Source organism: Trematomus bernacchii, unplaced genomic scaffold (genome assembly GCF_902827165.1).
Source record: "Trematomus bernacchii unplaced genomic scaffold, fTreBer1.1, whole genome shotgun sequence".
Classification (NCBI taxonomy): domain Eukaryota; kingdom Metazoa; phylum Chordata; class Actinopteri; order Perciformes; family Nototheniidae; genus Trematomus; species Trematomus bernacchii.
In genome coordinates, this window is record NW_022987567.1 from 2439291 (window position 1) to 2463871 (window position 24581).

General features: G+C 38.8%; 1 protein-coding gene across 2 annotated transcripts in view; it reads right to left on the reverse strand.

Moving 5' to 3' along the window:
- The window catches only part of lrrtm4l1 (leucine rich repeat transmembrane neuronal 4 like 1), a 47897-nt gene extending 23658 nt beyond the window's left edge, over nt 1-24239 (reverse strand). Inside the window, exons 1-2 of one of the 2 annotated variants that reach the window (XM_034125862.1) lie at nt 24043-24239; nt 9150-10780 (exon numbers count right to left, since the gene is read on the reverse strand). In XM_034125862.1, coding sequence (XP_033981753.1) covers nt 9150-10780; nt 24043-24046 — 1635 coding nt within the window. In that variant the 5' untranslated portion in view covers nt 24047-24239. Of the gene's footprint in view, nt 1-9143; nt 10781-24042 lie in introns of those variants that run through there. The other variant, XM_034125863.1, reaches the window with a different exon arrangement.
- Between the last annotated feature and the right edge of the window lie 342 nt (nt 24240-24581).

The window sequence follows — 24581 nt, forward strand, 5'->3', positions numbered from 1 at the left end:
TTGCTATTGAGGGTTTAATGGTGTGTGGGATATTTTTTTTGTACTAAGTGAACATTGTTTAAATGCCACAGCATTCCTGAAATATGTGTCTCCCCTCCTTTAGAAACACATTGTCCGTGTCTTCTAATGGCTTCTTCCAGCTGTATGAATTGTATGACCATGGATGTATAAAGAAAACTGGACACAACGTTGGAGGCGGGGCCAAAATAATCCCTATGAAAGGCCCGATTATTGAGTATTAAATACATCGATTTAGGACCATTGCGTCTTCCGAAGCCCCACCTCGCATTTGATTCGCTTTCCTAATCTCAGTTTAAGAAAACTGTTCTTAGGTCCATCAAATTAATCAAATGTAAACTTTTCAAAAGTGCTCTTTAATAGGCAAAGCCTCCGTGGGCGGCTGTTGCTGCTGCCTGGTTCTACGAACATTATGCCTTGAGGGCACCATTCAAAAAGATGTGATCTACACAAATGTATCTGCTCCCTTCTGAAAACCACACTTTAATAATTCAAACATTTGCGGAGAAAGAGACAGAGCCTTGTGAAATTAAAATTCATGTGACAGGAGCAAAAAATAAAAAAATAACATGGGACCGCAGACACAGTTCATTTTCAGGAAAACAGCTAGGAGGTCAAGACAATGAAAAGTAGACTGTGTTGAATGTTATGTGATTCAGATTATACAGGCAACTTTGGTGTGGAAATTACATATGTAATTGAAATGTTTTTATCCCAAAATGCCTCTGAGCACGGAACAATGAACAGCATAAACTACTTACAAAGGACTCATATTGTCAAATTCATGAAAGCACATAAACTCAGACTATAAACTATTTCCGAATGCCTGTCTCTCTTGATGAGAACAATGAAACATGTGAGGGCTTTTATGTGCGCCTCCTCAGTTTCCCTTTGTTTCCATCCTTTATTCTTAGAGTACTCTAAGAACTGGTCACTGCTGTCTCTCCTTAAGGGGCTGCATCCTTGCTCTCTCTTTATGGAGGTGATTTCGTGCCACTGCTTGCCTGATTGCACATTATCCACCAACCTCATAATGATATAAATAGCACTTGGAAAGGCATGGTGCCTCCTTCTTTCCACTAGATTCCAGCATATTTTCTGAAGTGTTTATTTTCCCACATGATCAGTAAACGTAACTAAAGGTGCAATGTGTGAAGGTTTCATTTATTAAAAAAAATGGGTTGATACACTATATTTCTACAGAAAATTAGCCTAACACTAAGGGTCAGACAATTATTCTCAAGATTCTTAAAGGTATTATTTATTCAGTACAGTGGTTCCAAAAAGGGTTGCATATTAAATAAAGTCCATATTGAAGCCCTATATTAAGTAAATGCAAAATATGTGAAACTATCATTTGTTATTAAGTATTGTGCTGTTGCAGAGAAGTCCCGGCCAACAAACGGTATTCTACACACTTATTAAGAAGTCCTTGTTCGGTATAGATCCTCTTTCAAGATCACTCCATGATCATTTTATTATATTCTTAATAATAATGTGAGTAATATTTCAGAAATGATCGACTTCTCTAAGATAACAAGTCATATCGCAATCAATCATATCCCGATTGGATATTAATTGTTATTAAAATCCTGTTATCCCTTGTCACACAGCCAACAAAGGGCCCAAACACAAAACAGTGATTCAGTGAAGTTACTAAAATCGCATCTAGTTGTTTATTCCAAATTGTGTTTTCCACCTGGATTGCATAACTCTTCAGTCTGAGTTCATCAATGCAAATATTGCATCAGGTTTCCTTCCACCATGAGTACACACGGTCAGCAGAAACACAAGTAAAGACAGTTTAAGATTCAAACACAAGAACTTGATTTTACGAAGTCAAGACCCCCCAAGACTTTGAATTGTCCCCCATAAACAGAATAGGTGAGACAAAGAGATTGCTTCTGACCAGAATCGTCAGTTTGTCTGCAACCAGAATATATTTTTCTCTGGGTAATCACTATAGAAATGTCAGAAAATTAGACAAAACAAGTCGATCACAAAGTCCCAAAGGTGGTGTCTGAGTATTGATCGTTTTGTCACACTCTTAGACAGAGATAGATGGTAACCCCAAACAGATTTATACTCAACTATCACATAAACAAATGAAACAAATCCTGTCATTTAAAGGTTCAGGTAATGCTACAATAAGTAAACGTTGCATGAAAATGATATTACATGCTGCATAAATTGGTTATCAAAAATAGTTGCAACTTATGTTCTTCTGTGTTTGTTGGCATTATTTGTATGTAAATCAACTCTAAGTAATGCTATCTTTCGGTAAGAGAGAAATCTGCAGGCACAAAAAGTGTTAAATGTGTATTTTAACTGTCTTCTACCAGCTAATCTGAAAGAAGAACAAACAAATAAACAATGTTTTTGCCTCTAGTGTCTTGCCTTAATTACTTGAGCGCTTTGTTACATGTTCACATCTCCGTATGTGTAAAGTTGCATAGTTGCACTTCGTCAAGAGACTGTGTGAGTGTGTGTGGGCTGGAGGATTGTATATTTTAATTGCACTTACACTGTGTCGTGTAGTAATGTCACAATACTGCAAGTTACACTAACTCCCATTCAGAACCCAAACACATTTTAGGACGGTTATGTATTCGTGCTGGATTTTGAAGTTATAAAAGCCGTGTCAGAATGAGATGTTTGTGGGTTTTGACAGAACAAGTGAAGGTGGGTGGGTTGATGCTACTGTTATCTGAGGATGAGGCACGCAGGGGCTGCCAAAGCCTGTGGCAAAATGAGAAGGGGGAGGGGGGGGCAGGTAGGAGATTATACAATTCAATTTAGGGCAATCGAGGGGGTGGATCTTTTATATAAAAGGCGTCACTGAGCTCTTCTCCCCATCTCCATCGAAAAGACAAACACATGCACACGCTTTCAAAAAGCTGCTGTACAATGGTGTTTTTTGTTGTGACACCCTTTAAAATGGAAGATCTCTATTTGTCTTTGCTGCAGGGCTAATCCAAGCTCCAGATGTTGCTAATAATACACCGCTCATTAGGGTTTGTGTCGTATGGCAGTATTACTGCTTGAACACTAGGAAGAAGTGCCGTGGGTGAAAAGCCACGTTTACAACATTTCAGTACATGCATCATCCTCCCCTACAGCCTCTGCGGGAGGAGTTCTGTTGAGGGTGACCCGCCAATTGAGGGAAGAGGGCATGAAATTGCCCCTCAGAGATATTTGAGAGGCTGTTGCACTGAATAAGTGGAAATACTTCTCACCGAGAGGTTTGCCAGAGCAGCTGTTCTCACCGCAGCGCATTTCCAAATGATGATAAACAGGGTGTTTTTCTGTTCTTTAGTTTTGTTACACCAGCGCCAAGCAGAGAAAAACATATATCTTGCCCTCATTAGCCCCCCGCATCCAATTATAGTAGTTTGTTTATTGGCTGAAAACAGCAGCGTGGTCTCCTTCCCACTCAAAAGTACAACACTTTGAGTTAAAAGGCTGCATTGGAAAGAAACAGAAAGCTTTCTATGAAATATAAAACTCCCTTAATAATTCAATTCTTTAAAAACTTTATCTTGCTTGATCACAGAGATTTAATAATTTAAGGCCAGAGAGAATTTCATGATATACACATTTCCAGCTGCTGGTCCTCTGCCTGGAAGGGGGATTTGCTAGAGAAAAAAAAAAAGGCGGGAGTCAAAAGACTTAACTGGAATATGAGACCCAGTGTGTATTTTCATTGAGATCTCCCTCTGTGCTACGCCTGCTTGCACTTAAGCTCTTAATGATTCCTTAAAAACTGATGAGGTAAAGAGGAGAGGAGAGGGAGCGTAAAATGAAAGTGTTCTTTTTTTAAATGTATTTTGGAGCAACGCTTATCAAGTGGAACGGAACTAGGGGAGGGGGGGAATTAGCCAGGGGACATGCAAAGTGAGCGCTGTGGCTGGATGTGTGACATCCTTCTCTCTTCAAAGTTGTCTGAGGGGGGAGGGGCACAGGCACAAAATCTCCAAGAGGCAGGGAGTGCTTTAAGGAAAAGACCACAGGGAGATGGTGGCTGTCTAATCTGGGCTAGTGATTGTCTCTTGTAAGGAAGTGCTGATTTCGAGACTCTTTTTGCAAATGTTTATGCCTTTTCCTTTCATTTACTTGCACTTTTAAAGTTGTACATGTTCTGGATGAATTACAACATCCATTAAGGCTAGGGATGGGTGTCCTTAGCATTTGATCAATACCTCTCAATCAACACTTCACCAGTACTCTAAGCATTACCAATATGATGGAGTTTCCGTAATCTTAATGAAGTATACATGTTTCTAACCAAAGTAATCCCCATAGCCCAAACACTTACCTATATATTCTGCTGCAACTTTAATGTTTGAAAACTGTCTTAAACATTTTGTCAAATCTTTTTTGTGAAATTGTTTAGAAGTCTGTGAGCAAATCTTACCTCGCAATTGAGTTAATATTGTAAACATGACTTTATGGTCTTGATATTAAGCTTCAAGCCTAGTTCAATAAAGCATGATGTTGATTTTCTAAAATATAGTTTGATTTAGAGCAGGGATGGGCAAATGGCGGCCCGCTGTTAATAACCTGTTCAATACAAACATGCCACTTGTAAAAATGAAATAACATTTCTGTGAACTGATATTTGTTTAGTGAGCTTATTAGAGGATGTTCCCTGAAAGATTGTAAAATGTCAATGAAGATGTCAGACTTAGTATATGTGTTAATAATTACATACAATACATGGAATTTGTGTGTGTGTTCCAAGTGAATCTGCGGCCCCTGGTGGCCAGTACATAACTTATGTGGCCCCCACCACCGTCCACGTTGCCCATCCCTGATTTAGAGTATGATAAACCATAAGGCAGGGTATGCTTCAGGGGGGGGCAACATGTGTTGTCCGATGCGTTTCGTTTTGCCCACACAATGTACAGTCTACCGCTTTATGTATTTTTGCCAATCAACCACTTGTGTTTTGAAAGATTAGACCTTGTCAATAAGAATGTTTTCTGTGTACAATTTACAAATGCAGAATATTCAGTAATAAAAACAATCTGCATATTGGTTTGACCAATTTTTGCCAACATGGTCACAGCAGAACATTTATGAGAACGTGAGATAAAAAACCTTAAATACAATCATGGACAATGTATTAAATGTTTGTTAGGTCAATAGAAATGCAATATGAAACATAACTGGCAGTTCAGCTAACTGGTGACGAAGCTCAACTTAAGAAAAGAAAGCAGAGAGAATTGTGTGGGAGTAAACGGCTCAAAGGAAAGTGTAACGTTAATAATGTACTGGGTACCATCCATAGATATATATTTTTTTGTAAAACAACATTTTATCCAAATGCTCAAGAGAAATGGAAAAAAGAGTGTTCGTCCATTTTTTTTTATATATCTGGCAATGGAGAATACATTCTGTGCTTTGAGGTTAGTACAAGGGAGGGATGTGAGTTTACTCATTTAGTTTCTCTCATCGCGGTTGGAGAAAGTTTGGTCAAGCAGTGAGTTTCTCTGAGTTGACTGGTTGATGCTGCAATATCTTTGACTTGATTCAGAATCATTGAAATTCTCTTGTCATTCATTCGCACATACTAGGGCTCTATCAATTATTTTAATTACAATACAAAAATATGGCTATTGCCCCTGGATATAGGAATACCTAATTATTCAGCCCTTCATAGGCTTATCTTTTATCCAGATTATTTTCTTAGTATTATCATTTTTATGGTACACTTCTGTAGTTCTCTTATTTAAAAAAGAGTTTGTGGCTGTCAGATATTCCCAATAACTGCTAGACCACCTAAATTGTATTTCCTTTTTTAATTGCTGACGTTTACATTCTGTACATTATGATGGGAATGTGGGATTGGCTAAAGGGATTCTGGTAATCACAGCAATCTCATAGCATAACTCCAGAGTGAACCAAAATCCAATCAGCCTGAATAAATAATGGCACCTGTCTTGGTTTGCAAGGGCTTATACTTTTTGAATATCCAGGCCCAAAGTGATAGACGGTACACTGTTCAAACTATTTCCTGCCTACACCATTCTTGAAAATAGCTCACTCAGTCCTACAGCAGGGTAAATGTGTTGTGTTGCCTGTTGTTCCTCCACATCGCCGTCCACAGAGACTGCAGGTGCCGCACAGACCGAAAATAAAAGACACAGCCAACTGAGCTGGTCAGCAAGATCCCATTTTCATCAAACTAAACCAAGCTTACGCCAGCTTCTTCAATTATTAAACGCCTGAAATAAGCAACAGTGAAGCACCCTCAACTCACTGCAACAACTACTGCAAACACCTGTCAGTGTCTTTGAAAGGGAGAGATTGTTCTAGAGAAGATTGGATTTGGATTATAGTTATATATAGAGAGACAATACACTGATTGCTACAGAAATACGTGCATTGCTTGAGGAGAGAATCAGAACCCTGCTTTTGTTGTGTGGCAAAGTGCAGTCAGGCAGCATATTGGTGCCAGATGTATGACTAACAAATCAGGCACATGGCAGTGCATGCCACCAACTAAGATTGGGTCTCATAAACCTTCTCTGTGCCTGTCTTTGAGTCTCAAAATAAATGGGTTTGTAATAATGGGAATTTGTTGATGAAATACCATAGTATATTTAGCATAGAGCTTGTTGGCAGCTTTAAAATGATTATCAGTCAGTGCCAGGTTTGGAACATATGTGACCCCGCTATATCAATATTAGTCGGATGTCGCAATAGTACTTAGCAATTTACACAGGGATTTATTTTGTTCATGTACACGGCACAAGCCCTACTGTACATTTATTTTCTAAGAAAACTCAGCAACTGTATTTTCCGTCTCCTGAGAGACGCTCATCATTGAGGCTGGAGCTGAGCATGCTAAAGAAACAGCTTCTTTGTTTACAAACCCACATAATTGTATGTGCTTTTTAAACTTACTGGATGAAAGTGGACTTTAGGCTGTGGCTCATCTCATGGTACAAAAAATGAATTGGCATATATGACATTTCTCCTAACCCTTTACCCTAACCCTAGCCATGGAGCTATGAGTTGTAGTTGAAGTTGAGGTTGTAGTTGAAGTACGTAGGTGGATTGCCGAATATGTGAAAGGAGCTTTCTCTACAAATAGCATTATAATTTGGTTTAGATTAAACATTGGTTCCGCCCATTAATCAACATTTCTCTGAAAGCTCATTCACTCAAAGAGAGCACCTCGAAGACAGCTCCAGTCACTGATTGCTTGATTAGCTGCCACCTTTCTAAATCATATGCATACATCAACGGAGCACAAATCTCTCAGTGAGGCAGGATAAAACATCTTTCAGTTGTGCATCGTGAACGCCCCAAAACCATTTCGCTCTTACAATATTGTTCTTCACAAAAGCCTTTTAAAAATTGCTTATACACTACTTAAAATAATCATAATTCAGCACAACTGCAACAATCCACTATAGCTCCAAATGTAATGACTTGTCATGTAAATAGACTCACTTTGTTGTAACTGTCAAGATTTCCTCTTGAACACACAGCATAGAGAGAGATGCAATAAAGAAAATGCAGTAACAGCAGGAAGGCTTTTTGAGTAAACTTTTACAATCCATGTAAAAAGATAAAAGCTGGAACTGCTCCATTGTCAATATTAAGAGATGCACGTCTTATACAGATTGAGTTGACATGGTTGACATATTGATTTGAGTTCCCTGTTGCAGTTATGCTGATGGATCTCACGGAAAATAATATATCCTGCGTTATTTGTAACCAAATATCCAAGATAAGCAGTTTTTTTCACCACTGTAAAGGAAAAGCTGCATTCAGGTAAAGTGAAAATGATATTTTCCCTTGTACAAGTAAGTTATATAACTATATTTTGCAGCACAGGGTATATTGTAAATAAAAAATCATAATTTAAAAAAGCTGATGCATTGTTTCCAAAGAATAGTATATATATATTCAACATCTAACGTTTGTAAATAATTTCATAGTGAGAATGTAGTCAAAACTATTAGCAACTTATCACCAAATTGCAATTTTCAATGGTATCACACACTCTTGGTATTTATCACTTATTTCTTTACATACCTTTAAACAAAAAAATATATCAAACAGGATGCTTTACTAATCTTTTAAACTCTATATGACCCTCTGTGAATCTGTCATACCCGACACATGCTACCTGAGATCTAACAAAGACAACATGCAAATCTTTTTTCAGTTTCCAAGCGAATAATTGTAATTACCCTGGTTTATAAATATACTCCTTATCACAGCGGAGGGATCCACTTTCAAGCCATATCATAAGCTTTGGGATTACCGAAGTGCATCTCCTCTGTGCAGATTACCATAAATCTATCAACACAGCTGAGGAAGTGTTGCATATTCCAGAGAAAATCTGAAAGGCAGTTACAGTGCAACTCCATAAACAAGACAACATAAACCTGAGTCACCTATAACGGATGTTGGACCTTGTAACAAACAATTCAATGTGTTCCACTTTACAGTTGCAATAAAGGGCTCTTATGCAACTCCATAATAGCTTTGCTACAGTACGTTACAGCAGAACTGTCAAACAAAAAATTCAATTAAACGCAATCCATTGTGAAGTGCTGGGAATTTTGAATATAATGATAAAATAGTGTATTTTTAGTAGATTCCATTCATGATAAAAAAAAAAAAAATCCAAGAAAATGTTTTTTAGACACGCATTAAGGTACCAATGAACCCACCAACAACACTCGAAACACACACAATGCCAGAACATAATTGCTTAAAAATGAGTCATGCCATGCTTATGTGATGTGGTATTATGCAAAATTGTTAGATAATGTCCAATTATTCATGTTCTCTACAAGTTGACATGTACAATAACATGTATATCACAAATAACGCACAGATTATACGTGTGTTAATTGTACACTCAATCAACCTCAGACCCTGGATCAAATTAGGTTTTCTCTATTTTCCACTTTATGGTTTTAAAAGTAAAACCTGAGTAATTGGACTAATCTAACATTTGGAGTTTGTGAATCAAGAGTCAAGGATGCTTAACTGTGATTCAACGGTGTATTTGTTACAGGGCATACTTGATAAAGGATTTACCTCTCTGTTGAGCCTTTGCATTTTGATTTAGATTTGTTATTTTTGGCTGATGCGATGAATCATACCTCACACTCCCTGGAGCCAGAAATTGTGCATGTGCAGGAACCAGTGCCATTGCCTAGCACCTCCAATGCCTCTGGAGTGGCAGCAGGGTTGTAGCTCATGTAATACTCTTGGAGCTGGGAGCTCAGGTTCTGCTCAGGCTCTGGACTCTTTTTACGACGCTTCCGCCCCACCATGGATCGCTGCGGCAGCAACCTGGTTGCAGCTGGATATCGCCGCCAAAACACATAGATAATTGTCAAGATTAGGGACATAGTGAAGAAGAGTGCCACGCTGCCCACCACCACTTTGTGAAGAGTCATGTGTTCCAGCTCTGGAGGTGGTATGAGGGTGGGTCGGGTGGTAGCAACTGAGTCTCTTGGGTCTTTGCTCATATGCCCTGGAAAGGTAGGATGAGGAATAGGTCGAGGTCTGTATGGTGGGACAGGACCAAAGGTGCTTGCTATTGGCATTGGTGGAGAGGCGCTAGTGGGGGCAAAGGTTGGTTCTCCTGTTGCTTCAGAAATGAGTTCTGACATTGGTGAGGGTGTTTCTGTCAGAACGTAATCAGTTTCCTCACAAATTCCATGGTTCCTTGTGGCTTCCATAATTTTTTCTCCCTGGAGATACTTAGGGCTGCTGCATATCATAGTGGTGTCTTTGCTACCCCGAAAACTTCTCAACCAAGCCACAAGCGGGCATATCCCAGCTCCACAATCCCACATGTTCCCGGCAAGGCTCATGGAGGTCAGGGATATCCATGCTGACACCGCCTCCTGAGACACATTGGACAGTTTGTTGGATTCCAGGTTGAGGACTTGAAGGTTGGGCAAGCAGTGAAACACAGCTGGGTCCAGGGTCTGGATTTCATTTCCGGACAGATCAAGTTTCTGCAGTGTATACCAAGTCCATGGAAGGCCCTGGTTGACCACCTTAATGCGGTTCCACTGCAGGTAGAGTGATCTCAGATTGGCCAAGCGTGGAAACAGAAAAAAGTTGATCCGTGAGAACTGGTTGTGCTCCAGATGCAACTCCATTAGCTTCTGAAGCCCCAAAAATGTAGTGCGGGTAAGAGCCTTGATACGATTGTAGCCCAAATCCAGAAACTCCAAACTTCGACACTCCAGGAATGCTCGAATTGGGATATTGGAGAGACCGTTTGAGCGCAGGTGTAGGTTTTGTAGTTTTCGTAAGCCATGGAACTGACCTGGCTGAAGGACTTCCAATTTGTTGTAAGACAAGTCCAAACTGCGAAGATTGGGAATTCCATGGAATGTTGAGTTGTGCAGCGATGTGATCCTATTGGAGCTCAGTATCAGCTCTTTAAGCCTGCGAACCCCCTGGAACGCACGACTGTCAACAGCTGAAATTTTATTATGGTCCAAGTATATCCAGAGAAGCTGACCCAGATGAGCAAATTGATACGGCAGCAGGGTGTGTAGATCGTTGTAGCGCAGGGAGAGGCCTTGGCAGCCAACTGAGATGTTTTCAGGAACATCTAAGAAGCCAGCTGAATCACAATGTACCGTTTTCCCCTCGCATCGGCAGCTATTTGGACAGGTGCGCTCACCAAAGCTGAACAGTGGGGGAGCCCGCAAGAGTAGGAGGAGAGGGAGGAGAAGGTGTGTCAGGCGTCCATCACACATCAATGGACCTGAAAGAGAATAAGACAGAGAGAGAAGAGAGGATTTTAATGAAGTCCCATGTTCAGATGTTATATGCAAAAAAGCCATGGACAAATACAAAATTCAGTATCCCCTGTGAAGCAGAAAGGGTTCAAAATGGATGTTAGAACTAATTTAAAGTTATTTGTTGTATGTCAACAGATGCATGTGAATGGCAAAACAATAACACGAGTATATGAACATACTATTTTCCTAGTTAGTTTTGTCAAAGACAAGGAGGACCTTGACACCAGGGTTGTCCCGAATAACATTTTTCGGGCTCCAGATATTCGGTAGTAATCAGCAGCGGATATTCGGCGCGCGCGTGCGGGGGGGGAGTAGTAATCAGCTGGTGCACTCCACTCCACTCCTAGCAGTGAATATTCGACACGTGTATTTCGGTTTATTCAAGGCATTCATTTAGTTATTCTACAGTATTGTTGTTTTATAGTTATTTGTTAATGTATATAACCCAATTTGTGTTCTTTGAAATTGAAAAGGATATTGCATTGTGTTTGTTACTTTTGTTGCAGTTGTATATGTCTTAAGTGTAACTTTTATTTTGAAGGAGAGTTAGCGCTGTTGACAGGAAGTTGTTGTTGCTATGGAAACAACGTGACGGAGAAAAGGAGCGGAGATTAACGGAGAAAAAGTCATATCTACATATAAAGACGGAGAAAGTAAACGATAAAGTTTATGGTTAAGTGTTAGCACCCCCCGAAGAGGCACAAGCTCTAACGTTGATATTGGAGATTTCAATAAATTGAATAAAAAACTAATAACGAAATTGAAAACCGAATAGTACTCCAACGACCGAATATTCGGGTACAGCCCTACTTGACACAGATGTACTTATCTGATAATTCCACTTATAATGAAGAAATATAAAAAGGTTTAAAAGGTCCAACGCTCATTCACTCCAGATTCTGTCTGATATTTACTCAGTCTTAATTTTTATTTGTCACTATTGATGAAACCAAATTGAGCCAAACCAATAATATAAATATATTGTCCTATGGATCAATGGCATGACCTTAATCCTTTCAATCCATGCAAATGCAACGGCTGACAAATTACAGGGTCTGCTTGAGATTGCTTATATCCATGCTGTATGATCAGTCTAGGACTCGTCGCATGCTTTTAATGCAATACTACAATTCAAATTACAATGCGACTGGACAATCATTTTCAACAAACAAGCAAGGCAATTAAGGGTTTTTCTTTAAATAATGGTAGGTGCTTGAATGTCCTTGTCAGTAGCCTCATGTACACGTCTTCCAATTAAAGCTGAAAGTTGGACCTTTTCATTTAACATTCTCTTTTGATTTCTAATTCAACATCCTGCAGTACAGATCAAACACGTAAGAAAATGTGTCACTGCCCTAATACATTCAGACTATACTATATGTCAAAGGACAAATTAGGGCTCTTATCTGGTCTCACACCGAGTAACGCTTCGACAAAGGATATTCATATGCTTTCAAATGTACTTTTACCTCCCCCTCAGGCACATGTCTGTTCCCTGCTCTGTGGTGGTATATTTACCACAATTTGACAACGTTATGCTAATACAGCTGAACACCTGCTCTAAGTGCATCTGCCTTTCTCCATATTTTGCAACGCCTCACAGCTACACCCACACGCTATCTTATTAACACCTCACAAACACAAGACTTGACTATGATTGAAACAAATTAACGGGAAAATACACATTGTATAGTCCTATAGAAAAAACTGAACCGTTTAAGTGAGGAAAAGGTTAGCTGATTGATTGCGGAGGGGATGCTAGGAACTGAGAAACTGTTTTGCTGATTCATTTTGAAAGAGAAACAGCTGATGGAATAACGTGAGCACAGAAGCGACTTTTTCAATCTGTCAATGTCAGTGACAGTTCTTCACGTTTATAGTGCTGTCTCCTGCTTAGCTGTAGTGAAACCAAAAAGGGGGGCTGGGTTTTTGAACAGACGCAGCCGGGGAGTGTGAGCGGATGGCAGAACAAACGGGTCATGTATGACAACATCAAACAATATCCATATACACTGTCATCCGATCTCCTTAACCTGATACTAACCTCAGCCATTTACACAAATCTAAACTCCCAGACTTTTGTAGAGGTAGGGTGTGGAAAAAGGTTATCTCTCAAGGTCTAACCCCTTGCAATTTGTTCTCAGAAGAATTTGAAGTACAAGAGCACACACATGAACTCCACATATTGTGATTTGTTTGGTATCTGCATGAGAAGTTACTGTTTGACTTTGGACAAGGTTTTTGAAATGACAGCAAGTGAATGGCATGAATACAAAAACAAAAGTGCATTACATTACTGGCAGAAGGTGCCACTCTGTATACTTAAGTTCTGGAGAGACATATTGCTTGTCCAGTATGGACAAACAGGCAATTTAAGGTTAACAGACGGAGGAAGACCATGATTGTGATGGAAATATTGCAAGAATTGAAGATGCAAATTCAGAAATATGCATTTGAGTCACTTTGTATTCAAATTGACAAGTATTTTAGAAAGTTGGCTACTTAGAAAGGCTCCAGGCTTATTTCAAAGTCAGATAATTACATCTTATTTGGGATGCATCTATGTACTCGCCTTGTGGACCTCCATCGGCAAATAAGATGGTTGTTAATGGCAGTGGACGATGTTTATGTATTCCATCTCAATAACTTTGTTCTAGCTAAATGTTGTGTTGGTCACTTGCGTTCCACTATGAACAATTGGCATATATGCCCCCAATGTGTCTGCCGAATTAAGAAAAGAGCCACTTGCTAGAACAGCCAATCATCGAGCACATTTAGTTAAAGTACGGGAAGGTCTTGTAACTTGATGTCGTTTTTCAAAAGTCAAGTTTAACTATGATCAGACACTTGGATTACAATTTTCCATTGAAGAAAAGTTATGGAAATGTGTGTTTGAAAGCAAAATAGTTATAAGAAAAACTGAAATTGGAATCAGCAGCAAACATTTAAAAAAATTGGAATTGGCAAGGAATGTACAATCAGTGCACCTAGTTTACTTATCATTTCTATGTGTTGAGCTTCTGCTGTTAGCTGTAAACTAATTTTAAAAATCCTCCGTTGTCTAACTCATAGTATGCGGAACACATTATAATGCCATATTATACAATACCTTAAGGGATGACCCACAACACAGTTTGTTGTGGGTCATCCAGATACAACTATTCAAAAGCTACTTCAGTGTTAGTATAATACTCAATACAGGCAGGTTTGTATTGAGCCATATAGTGAGTGACCAAATATGAAGAAACTATATCCCTTTTCAAAAACAATAATTATTTTTTGGAAGTTGGAATTGATTCCATGCTGCAATGAGTTGGAATGTGGAACAGTAAATTGGTTTGAGGCTGACATTTATTGCAATTGCATGAGTGGAAGTTGTACTTGGCAAAGTTGTTCCTAATTCCTAGCTTCTGCTCAACATCAATTATGGTATGTACGTTAGCTAGAGCAGAAAATCGCACAATCTCAATGGATTTTCCCAAATTTCATTTCCCATGTTACTACTAAAAAGCACTTAAAAAGTGAATACTATTACTTTAAACTGTTTCTTTAATGAGTTCATAAATAATAACACATTGAAGTGAAGCAGAGAGAAGTGAAAAAGAAGTAGGACGATAGAGGAGATAAGTTAGTCCTAGTGACACTGAGTATGATAATTCAGTGCAGATATCACGTGTTGTGATAATGTGCGCTATAAATAAACCCCTAAAGTCCTCCAAGCAACAGATACAGTACACTGCCACTCTCATCACCTCCATTAGGTACCAAACTGACCAAGCATCCACTGCACTCTACGGAGTCATTAGTCTTCTCTAAATGATGATTCCATTGGAGCTTTAAAAAGGGTCTGCCCTTAGGGGAAAAAAAAACATTTGGGATCAAACAGAGAGTGTGACTCACACATATTTTACATGGTAGAAAAACTCCGGGATGTTATAGAAAGCCACAACATTCAGCCACTGTCTCATTGACGCCTCCGCAAGACACCATCTTTAATTAGCACACATTGGTTCAGCATGGATTTCTGTGTAGACGGAGGAGTAATAAAAACCCACCGGACATGTGTACACCATGCTCCCATAGGAGGCAATACAGAGCAACATTAATATAAGGCTTTCTCTTGAGCACAGGTTGATTATCTAACACTATCACATGTTGTATTCTGCACAGGCATCACTCAGGTTTTTTTTATGTTCTTCAATGCATCAGATGCTGTAAGAAGAAGAAACAAGGACTCCCACCAGACAAAATATATACCGGGCCTCCTACAGCTTTTCAAATGAATCATTTCAAACACTTGTCTCTTAGTCTGGCTAACAGCGGCAGTAGCCAACAGAAACGGCCATTATTTCTAATTGCAAGGATCTACATCCCTACATATATGGGAAGAAACTAAATTGTAGTCCCTTTAATACTAATAAAATGCTACAACCATGGCTCTTGGCAGGCAATGCTATCTGTTCCCTCTTGGAAGAGATTTGATCTTTTGTGCTAAGCTTCACACATCTGTTTACCTGGCTCTCTCTTCTTAGTAGAGCATGACCAATCACAGCCAGAGGGTTTGGGAGATTTCATATCTTGGGGTTTTGAACAACTTGCACTGCAGTAATACAGAAGTACACATTAGGGCGCTTTATCACGAAGATAAATCTGTTCCTAACTTTCAAGTCCAAAGTCATTTTTTCCCCCTACTTTTTATAGCAGTGGATGGGGTTTGTGTGGTAAGCTGCAAGTCTTATAGATTAATAGATTAATTTATTTCTAAGCACTTTAATGGATTGCACCCTATTTTCTGCACCTTTAAAACGTAACCCTAACCATCAAGAACTTTTTTTTGGGTGACCTGATTTTGCTTAAATCTGGAGTCACAACGGCAATGTTAAAGCCTACATTAAAACACTTTTCCTCCTTTAAAAGAATGTCAGACTCATCACAAAGTATCATAATCTACGAAAATGAATCCATGTTTCTCCTATGTCAAAAACCTGAAACCTTTATTAACTCATTGCAAAAGTACACGTTTCATATTAAGATGATTTAAGTTCTAGCCATGGAATGTCGAAAAACGCAGTGTTTTGCACTTTAGCAAGTGGAATAGTGAAGCACAATATGGTTTCATGGCCTCAAAAAAAGCTAAAGCACATTGCTTTTTCTTTTTATTGCATGCAGCAAATTAAGCTTCAACACAATTTGTGTCTGATAAAGATGCAATTGCGGCCAATGAATATCCATTACAGAACAAACTCTGTTCTCCACCAGCTTCCCTCTGGGCTCAACTACAGACCAACGGGGAGTAGTTTATGGAAGTTGGACTCAGATGTTCAGACTAAATGTCAATGAAAATGAGCTTGGAAATGCACAACAGCAAAAGGTAAATCATTATATAATTCCATCAAATATATCTTATCCCCAATTACCTCCCCTATCCATTTAACTTCCGACGTTTCTGGAATCCCATAAAAGTGAGACCACTCCCCACCCCTCCCCCTTGCTGGGGACAGAGTGGATTCTGGCAGGACTAACGGAGTCAGCTGTCGTATTCCTTGGCAGTGCGACAAGTTGATATTTCATTTGAAGACACCGAGCACTGATGCAAAGGCTATTACCCAGAGTGCCCAAGTGGGTTGGCCAGAGAGGCTAGGGCCGCACACTGGGGCACTTCAAAGAAATGAAAAGTGAGGAAGAAAACTAAATATTTCTTATTAAGTGGTCTACTTTAGAAGAGGTTATACACATTAAAATGAAGAGTTCTTTGTGGCAGCTGTACAAGGTTATACACTGGTAGAAATGAATAAACCATTCTACCAGTATATTTTGCCAGATCTTTTTTTATAGAAAAATACAATTAATATGTAAGTATAGTGCCTTCTTTGTAACCAGGAGGCTGTAGTTTATATACAATAGGTATTTTTAAATCATTAAAAACCTCAAATATGGATTTGATAATAATTCCAACACCGCCTCCGTCATTTCCTTCCCCCTTCCTAGACTGTTTTACTCTCTGACACTGGAGCCAAGGGTCTTAAAGTGTGGTTGAGCTTAGGCAAGCAGAATTCTAGGGCACGACAGCATGTGTGATAGATTACATTATTGAGTGTGTTCGCCCAGATTTAAGGCAAATAAAATTAAAAATGATTTCAGGGCAACCAAGTGTGTGACATATTACCAGTCACATGGCCCATCATGCAACGGTGATTTATTGGGACACACTTGCATTGAAATATTAAAATGAAGTACCTTTTACACACTTAAAACCCATTATTCCACGCACATTAATTTGAAAATAGGAGTCAGTCGTAATTTCAACTCACAGCAGATTTATGATAAAAGTTTATTTTACTACTGAAGCTGCAAAAACATGCCAGTCCGACACACATACTTTACAGTTCAACAAGAACAAGACAAATGGAGAAATAGAGTATAGCTGGCAAATATCACACCAGTAGTGGCAAACTACGGCTTAAATGGAGCAGCAAGCATTTACAATTCTAATTAAATGAACAGTCAATTATCTTAGCTCAGTTATTCTGCTTGGATTTGTAAGGGATGTAGTTACTAAGGTCCAATGAGTCCATGACTTACTCTAGTGCAACAATAAAAGACGGGGAATGAAGACAGACATATTGCTTTGCTTGCTATAGCTTATCCTGCTGGCACTTTTATGTGAAAAAAGAGAGAAGCCTAAATTATTACCACTTAAAGACTTAATGCCATGACAAGGAGTATTGATTTGCTAAGTCCAAGCAGTAACATTCCAGATCAATGGGACTAGCAACATACGGTGTGTATAGTTTTAATTTATCCACAAAACAAACTGCCTGTAATGTACAACTTCTCTCTGTAAGTGCAGTGCAGCATAGCTGGCCACCATGTCTATTGATTCACGTGTCTAACATTCCAATTTACACCGTTAACTTTGAGGTTAGGGTTATTCACCAATCCTATAAATTGAGTGTGTCAAAGTTTTTTTGGCAATCATCAGATTTGTTTCCCTCTTATGATGTTAATATGTGTCACAACTATTTAAATCTTGTAGACGCAGTATTGTTTTTACATTACAAGCAGCAGGAATTATTGCAAGGATGCTTGTTTGTATACTTTTAGATTGTATTACTTTGGTATTTATACAAGGTGAGATTCCTACTTTAAGGATCTATATTTTATTATCTTATAAACAAAAAAGTTACTTGATTTAAAGTCCTTTAAATATGAATTATAAATGGATTTTAAACAAATCTACTTAGTATAGGGTGGATAATACCTTCCAAGTTCTATGAATTCAAATGCTGATGTTTTTGATGTTTTGATTGTGACTCTTTTGTGTTTAACTAGCTTTTATGTGGATTTACTCATTTAAAAACAACAAATGATAGAAGCCAGACAGTCGTTTCATAGAAATCATTATTTTTTTACCTTTTGACATTTTGTGGGTGAGGGTAAAAAATAACCAATTAGCCTTTATAAAGGCTAATTGGTTATTTTGAATGTCAAAATGTTCACACAACATTTTTTTGGGGCCATGAATGCTGTCTGCTGTGAAAGAAAGGCAGAATGGCTAATGAAGAAAGTCTGTTTTTCAAGAAGGCTTTGAGCCTTTGGAAATCCATAATTAAGCCTCTGTATGACCATGTTGACCATGCGAGGGATATTTAAATGAAAACATGGATGAATCCTGTTTCATAGTAAACAACCTATGCACCGTGTGAATATTCAAAATGAAGGAAAGATATTTATGGTACTAAACAGAGGGAAAAAGTGATTATCAGCAGTGTTTTGATATGTCAGTACGTTCCTTCCTGATGAAGATCCGTCAAAGATAGATCATAGTTACATTTATACAAATAATTAGTGTGGTGCATTCTGGTTGTTGTAGTTTTTTTAAATGTTGAGCTAAAGGGAATACCACAGCCCCTTTTCCCTGTTTCTTTAAAGTCCTGTAGCAATATCAAAAATATTATATTAGACAGTCCAGCTGTGTCTAGTCTCATGTGATGAGAACATTTTTCTAGCTGTGAAATACTTCTTTAAGGATGTGTTCCCCTAAAAAGATTACAGCATAATGGACACTTTTTGATATGAGGGAATTCAAAAGGTCATAACGCGGTGAGGTATGACTTTAAGTTGGCAAATGTTACTTTGAATATTAAACCTATTCATGTTAAACATAGTTTTCGATATAGAATATATGGATTTTCCAACATCATACAGTTTTTCCCGTACAGCAGCGCAAGGTGGACAGTTTGCCTCTCTAACAGCAGCATCAATCTTAAACAGTTTGAAATGTGACAGTTTAAACTATACACAAGCCTATATGTTCGGTACTTAAATGAGAGTGATTTTCCAATGGACCTACTTACACACACAAGTTATTAGAAATCTGTGCAGAGAGGCAGAAAGCTGCATTTATCGATATAAGTGCTGGTGTCAAAAGATCAGTACACACAAGTCGTTAAAGCTGGCCAGTGTGAGGAGAGCCTGATGTAAAGCCTGAGGAGTTCACACCATGGATGATGAGTGTGTGTTGGGTATACTGGGAGTCAGTCAAGGTCAGAAGCATACTTATTCCAAAGTGAAAAAAGAAATATTTAAAACGAAAGTTACATTTTATATAGACTATATATAATTTACCGTTCTTCATTTGTCATTAATTAGTCATTTGAACTTTAAACTACAGGAATGCTTAAAGTTACTGGAAGCGACAAATTAAGATGAAAGGTAATAAAATATACATTTATTTGAATACTTTTGCTAAATCTTACCTGATTATTTTAGAATATTTTTTTCTACGGACCTCTTGTGGCCAAGAGAGTAATGACTATGGAGTACAATTGGAGTACAATTATTATCATATTGTTAAGATTAAACGTAATCAATGTATCCCAAAAAACAAAAAATGGATGCAAGAAGCTCACAAAACACAAACTTTTTCCGGGGGACACTACAAAAAGTGGTGCAAACAGTGGGAACAAGCTAGCTGTTGCTATAGTTTGTGGCTTATGAAGATACCGAAGTTGGCTAGCACAGTAATCACATTACACCGACTTTATAATAATAAAAAAGTCAGCCAGCATTCAGAGGTAGGTTTAAATTAAAAGAAAATGCCAAAAAAATGGATATGCTCACACAGAAAAGTAGCCAAAGACGCTGAACACATTGTATATCTAAAAAATCTGAAACTACGTTATATATAAATATAAATATAAATACAGATAACTCTTTCCCTGGGGGATATAGGCTTATTCAAGGAATAGATTAACTCTTTTGGCAAGGGCTGCAATGTTTGCAAATCCATTTATATGTAAAAGCAATCAAGCTTTTTTTAGATATCAGGTAATTTTTCAACACCACTGAAGGATAGCAGACTTATATAATTTGATAATACAGAAAAGGCAACAAGTGCTGCCCAATTTATAACTGCTTTGGTTCCGTTGTTAGCTCCTTGCAGGGTTTTTCTGCCTTTGTCATTACTTGATGTGTTTGTGTTGTGAAACTGGTGAAGGTGTTTCTTAATTTGCTTGCGTTGTGTCTATTTGCAAGCATTGTTAATTTTCAGAGCTCTCAGGGAGACCATAAACATTTATAAAAAAACAACGTAGGCTGTAGTGGGCTTTGGGGACGTACAAATATACACAACGCATTACCATGTGCTTGTAGTCTGTTTTTTTGTTGTGCAAGCTCAGCTCCCACATTGCTCACTGCCAGACTTTGTTCTCAGTTCTGTGTCTCTGCCCGTATCACATTGCACTACTTCAATGTGCAGGACACACTGTTTGTCTTTCACACTTGAGAACACAAAACAGCAGAGAAGTCCAAACTTTGAGATGCTAGAAAGTCCAGCACTCCGAAAGGTCGACCAGGACGAATGAAATGAAAGGAATGACCGAGTTGCAGTGAAAGAATTTCATATGCTGTGTTTTGGCGGTTTAAAAGCGTGTGTGGGTAGTGGTGAAGTGAATATTACTAAACTGCTGCAGAAAGAGCCTGATGGGAGCTTTCAGTCAGCTCAGAATGAGGAAACATGCATCGCGCTGACGGAGTAATCCTTATTGATGGCTTGAGCTTTTTTTTTATAGGAGCTGCTGGAGCCATTTACAATGTTCAAGGTTACTTCTTCTATGTCGTTTAAAATGTGTGTGAAATGTGTCTTTATCATGCATAACATGGCTCCGGAAGAAGTACTGGTAACATTTTCTGCCACTGCCTTTAATCTGTTGCATAGAGAGAATTTCAATGTTTATTTCATCTAATAAGGACTTGATAATTCATTTATAGAGCGAAGACATTTGATCCAATCATATTCTCAAATTCTGCATAATGGCGTTAAATCTGCAGGAGAAATTAGTGGTTCTCAGCCAGTGGCAAACGTCTGGATCTTCTAATTATGTTCACTTGTAAAGAAAAAAAGGTGGAATTGCAAAAAATGTGTACACGGGTTTGTTTTGTTTTTAAGCAGGAATTCAGCTTATGTTTCCAGACATGGCTCCAAAGGCCAATTACTGTCTGTGTGCTGTAGGAAACTGATGGATTATCGTATAAATTGAAGGTTATTTCAACATAATTGCCCAGTTGCTCTTGCTAAGCAGTACTACAACATGAGTTGAGTACAGTCCGTCAGGCCTCTTGTTGTTCACAATGACTCCTGCTTTGCCCACCCCAACTAAAGTTAATGTAGCCCTCTTTACGTCGTTTGCAGAGCTTTGTTGTTGTGGGTTGATGGGCTGAATATACATTTCACAGCTAAGGCCACACACATGTGATTAGAATCAGTGTTGGGCTTGTCAGTAACCAGTATGTACCTCGTAGCTTGTTTTGGCTAGTATAAGCCTAAACCTAACAATACGACATTACTTGATGCTTCATTAATCGATAAATTGTCAACTATTGATTCGCCAACAATTGATTCATTTTATTAAGAACAATAAAGTGTCTGCTTTAGCTTCTCAAATGTGAATATGATCTACTTTATTACTTCTCACTTGACTGAATTTTTTTGAGTTATGGACTAATAGAACATTTAAGGACCTAATCTTGGGCTTCTGAGAAACACTGGACGCCATTTTTCCGATAAAAAATAAATTATCAAGGGATTATTCTGCAAATATTTGTAAATTGCAGGCCTATACATTAGTCAATTATAGAAGATAAAATTAAACAAAAATTCAAAATATGCTGTAGTTCTGCATTTCAAATGTGAGAAAAATGTTGCTCTTTTTGGTTTTATATCACTGTAAATTGCAAATTATGGTGTTGTGGCCAGGCAATTAAAGCATTTCAGGGAAATTGTGATGGGAGTTAATCAAATTTAGTCAAAGTATAATCATGCTTTAGATAATTGTTTGCTGCAACTCTAGTTGCTATTCTGAGTAGTTCTTACTACGCTGGTATTCTCAAATACAGCAACAAGTGTCTGTGCAGATCATAATCAGGGCCCTGTCAGGGTTGCAAACAAGGATTATTTTCATTATTGATTAATCTGCCTGACATTCTAGATTCATTGATTTATTAGAATGAAACATTTGTGAGACATGAGACAATTGTAAAATGTGTGATATTGGTCTATTTAAATAAACTTTGATTCATTGATTGATTGATTGATAAAGAATATCAGAAAATGGAGAATGATGGCCTTACTAGTTTCTCAAACTCCAAGTTGATGTTTTAAAATCGTGTTTTTCACTTAAAAAGCTGAACATATTTAGTGTAATATGACATCAGCCAGAAAATCCCCATATTTGAGAAGCTACAAACAGCATTTTAGGATCATTTGCATGGAAAATTACCACGATTACCTATAAGACTATATACATTAAGCCAAATCATGTTGATGTCATGTTTAATTGTCCTACTAAGGAAGAAAAGGTCATATCTAGAGACAGTGTTAATGTTGCCCTCCTACGTAATTTGTGAAAAACAAGACATTGGATAAAGATGGAAGCACACTGCGAGAGAGCGCTTCAGTCACAAGTGTTGATATCCTAAGCAATGCAGCCACTTATTTTGGCTGAGAGTAACTGTGATGACATAATTAAAACTGTAAAAGCATGTGCTCATTAGTCGAGCTAAGCTGCTCATTACTTGGATAAGTGCCACCATTCTGCACAGATGTGCGGGGCCGCGCGCATCTCTGCAGCCTGTGCCAGCTTTCCGGTTCATTTAAAAATAAAAAACGAAACAAAAGAAGAGGCATAACTAAAGCGAGACAAACAAAAATCCATCACAGTGGGGCTGCAGTTTCAAAACGCCTCTCTCTGCACCTAACCGCCAATCAAACAAGTGTGCATGAGTGTGCCTCTGCTGAATAATAGTCCTTCACTGAGATTTTCAACAAAAGTTGCACTTAAAAGAAAAAAGGGCTTGAATTTTAACCTCGTTTCACGCATTTTCAGTGACATTCGGAACACCCACCGTTCTCTTTGAGCACCCCCCTAAAAAATATGCAAAATAAAGAGCTGGGAAAACCGAAGAGAAGTGTGGGTTTGTGAGGCTTGGAGCACCCACAGTGAGTAAAATGGAGGAGGCTGATAGGCAGTGTGGGATGAGATTGTAGGTGCCCAGAGCTGTCAGGAGAAGAGGGGAGGTGGATGGAGTCAAAACATGCCAGAGCTCTGATTGGAAAATAAGGAGAAGAGGGAGAGGGGGGGGGGGATATGCAACTTCAATATGGGGGATGTCATATATGACACTTAAATGTCAGGGACTACGGATGGAAATTAGCTTAAAGCTAAAATCCGGCATATTTACACTTGAAGCATTATTTGTTTAAAGTGTTCATCAATGTGCTTTGTCCCTGTTCAAATAAACAATTAAATTAAATGAAAATAAATGACACATAATTGTCTATTATTTAGCTGCAGCTCATTGTGCACGTAATCTCACGTCGCACATTTTGGCTTCACTTCCACATCATAAAAGGTGTGAGCATTATTGTCTCCATCCTCCTCTTGAGGCACCAGCACTCCCTCCTGCAGTGTTTGTGTTTTTACATTTAATAGAGCAGGAAAACCTCTCAGTGGTGATGATGCAACGAAAATAATCTCAAGAAATATTGGCAGTTGGAAAAAAAGTAGTGATCTGGAGCGAATAAACCGCAAGAAAGATGGAATTATCTAAACATCCACACTATCATATGCGCCACATCAACCCTCATTGTTATAATAAGGACCACAAGTATACGCTCAACTAATAATAGTGATGATTCAGACTGATGATGCCTTCTCGTACTTACCCATGATGGCTCATCTGTCCGTTCCCCCCCGGTCCTCCGTGGCGCAATCCGCCGCACAGATCACGACTTCCTCCGTGTCTCCTTTTCCTTTCCCAGCACCTGGAGAGCCCCCGGAGCTCCACGCGCAACTCACGCTTCGGGTGACTCGCCTGCCTTCATTCTAAAAAACTGCCTTGTATTATAAAAAAGCTTCTAAAGTTTGCGCCCATGCTCCTTGACGCAGGGGGAACTTTCTAAACATGTCGCAAATATCCATCCAAGTTGGAAGTCAAACGCCAGGGTATATAGGTTTTTTTTTCAACCGATAGTCTTGGAACAGGTGAAAAAACGTCACACGGTGCAAAAGTTAACGACGAGGTGGGATTCGGTGCGGTGATCGGCGGAGGCAGGTGTCCTCTGCTGCGCAAACATCCAGCGGAGACGCGAGGCGAGCAGTGATCGCAGGCAGCAGGCGCGGGCACTGTCAGGGGCTCCTGTGTGCAGCGCATCGGAGAGCGGGGTCCGCGTGTGCGCGCCCGGCTGCGTGGGGGACGTGTGTT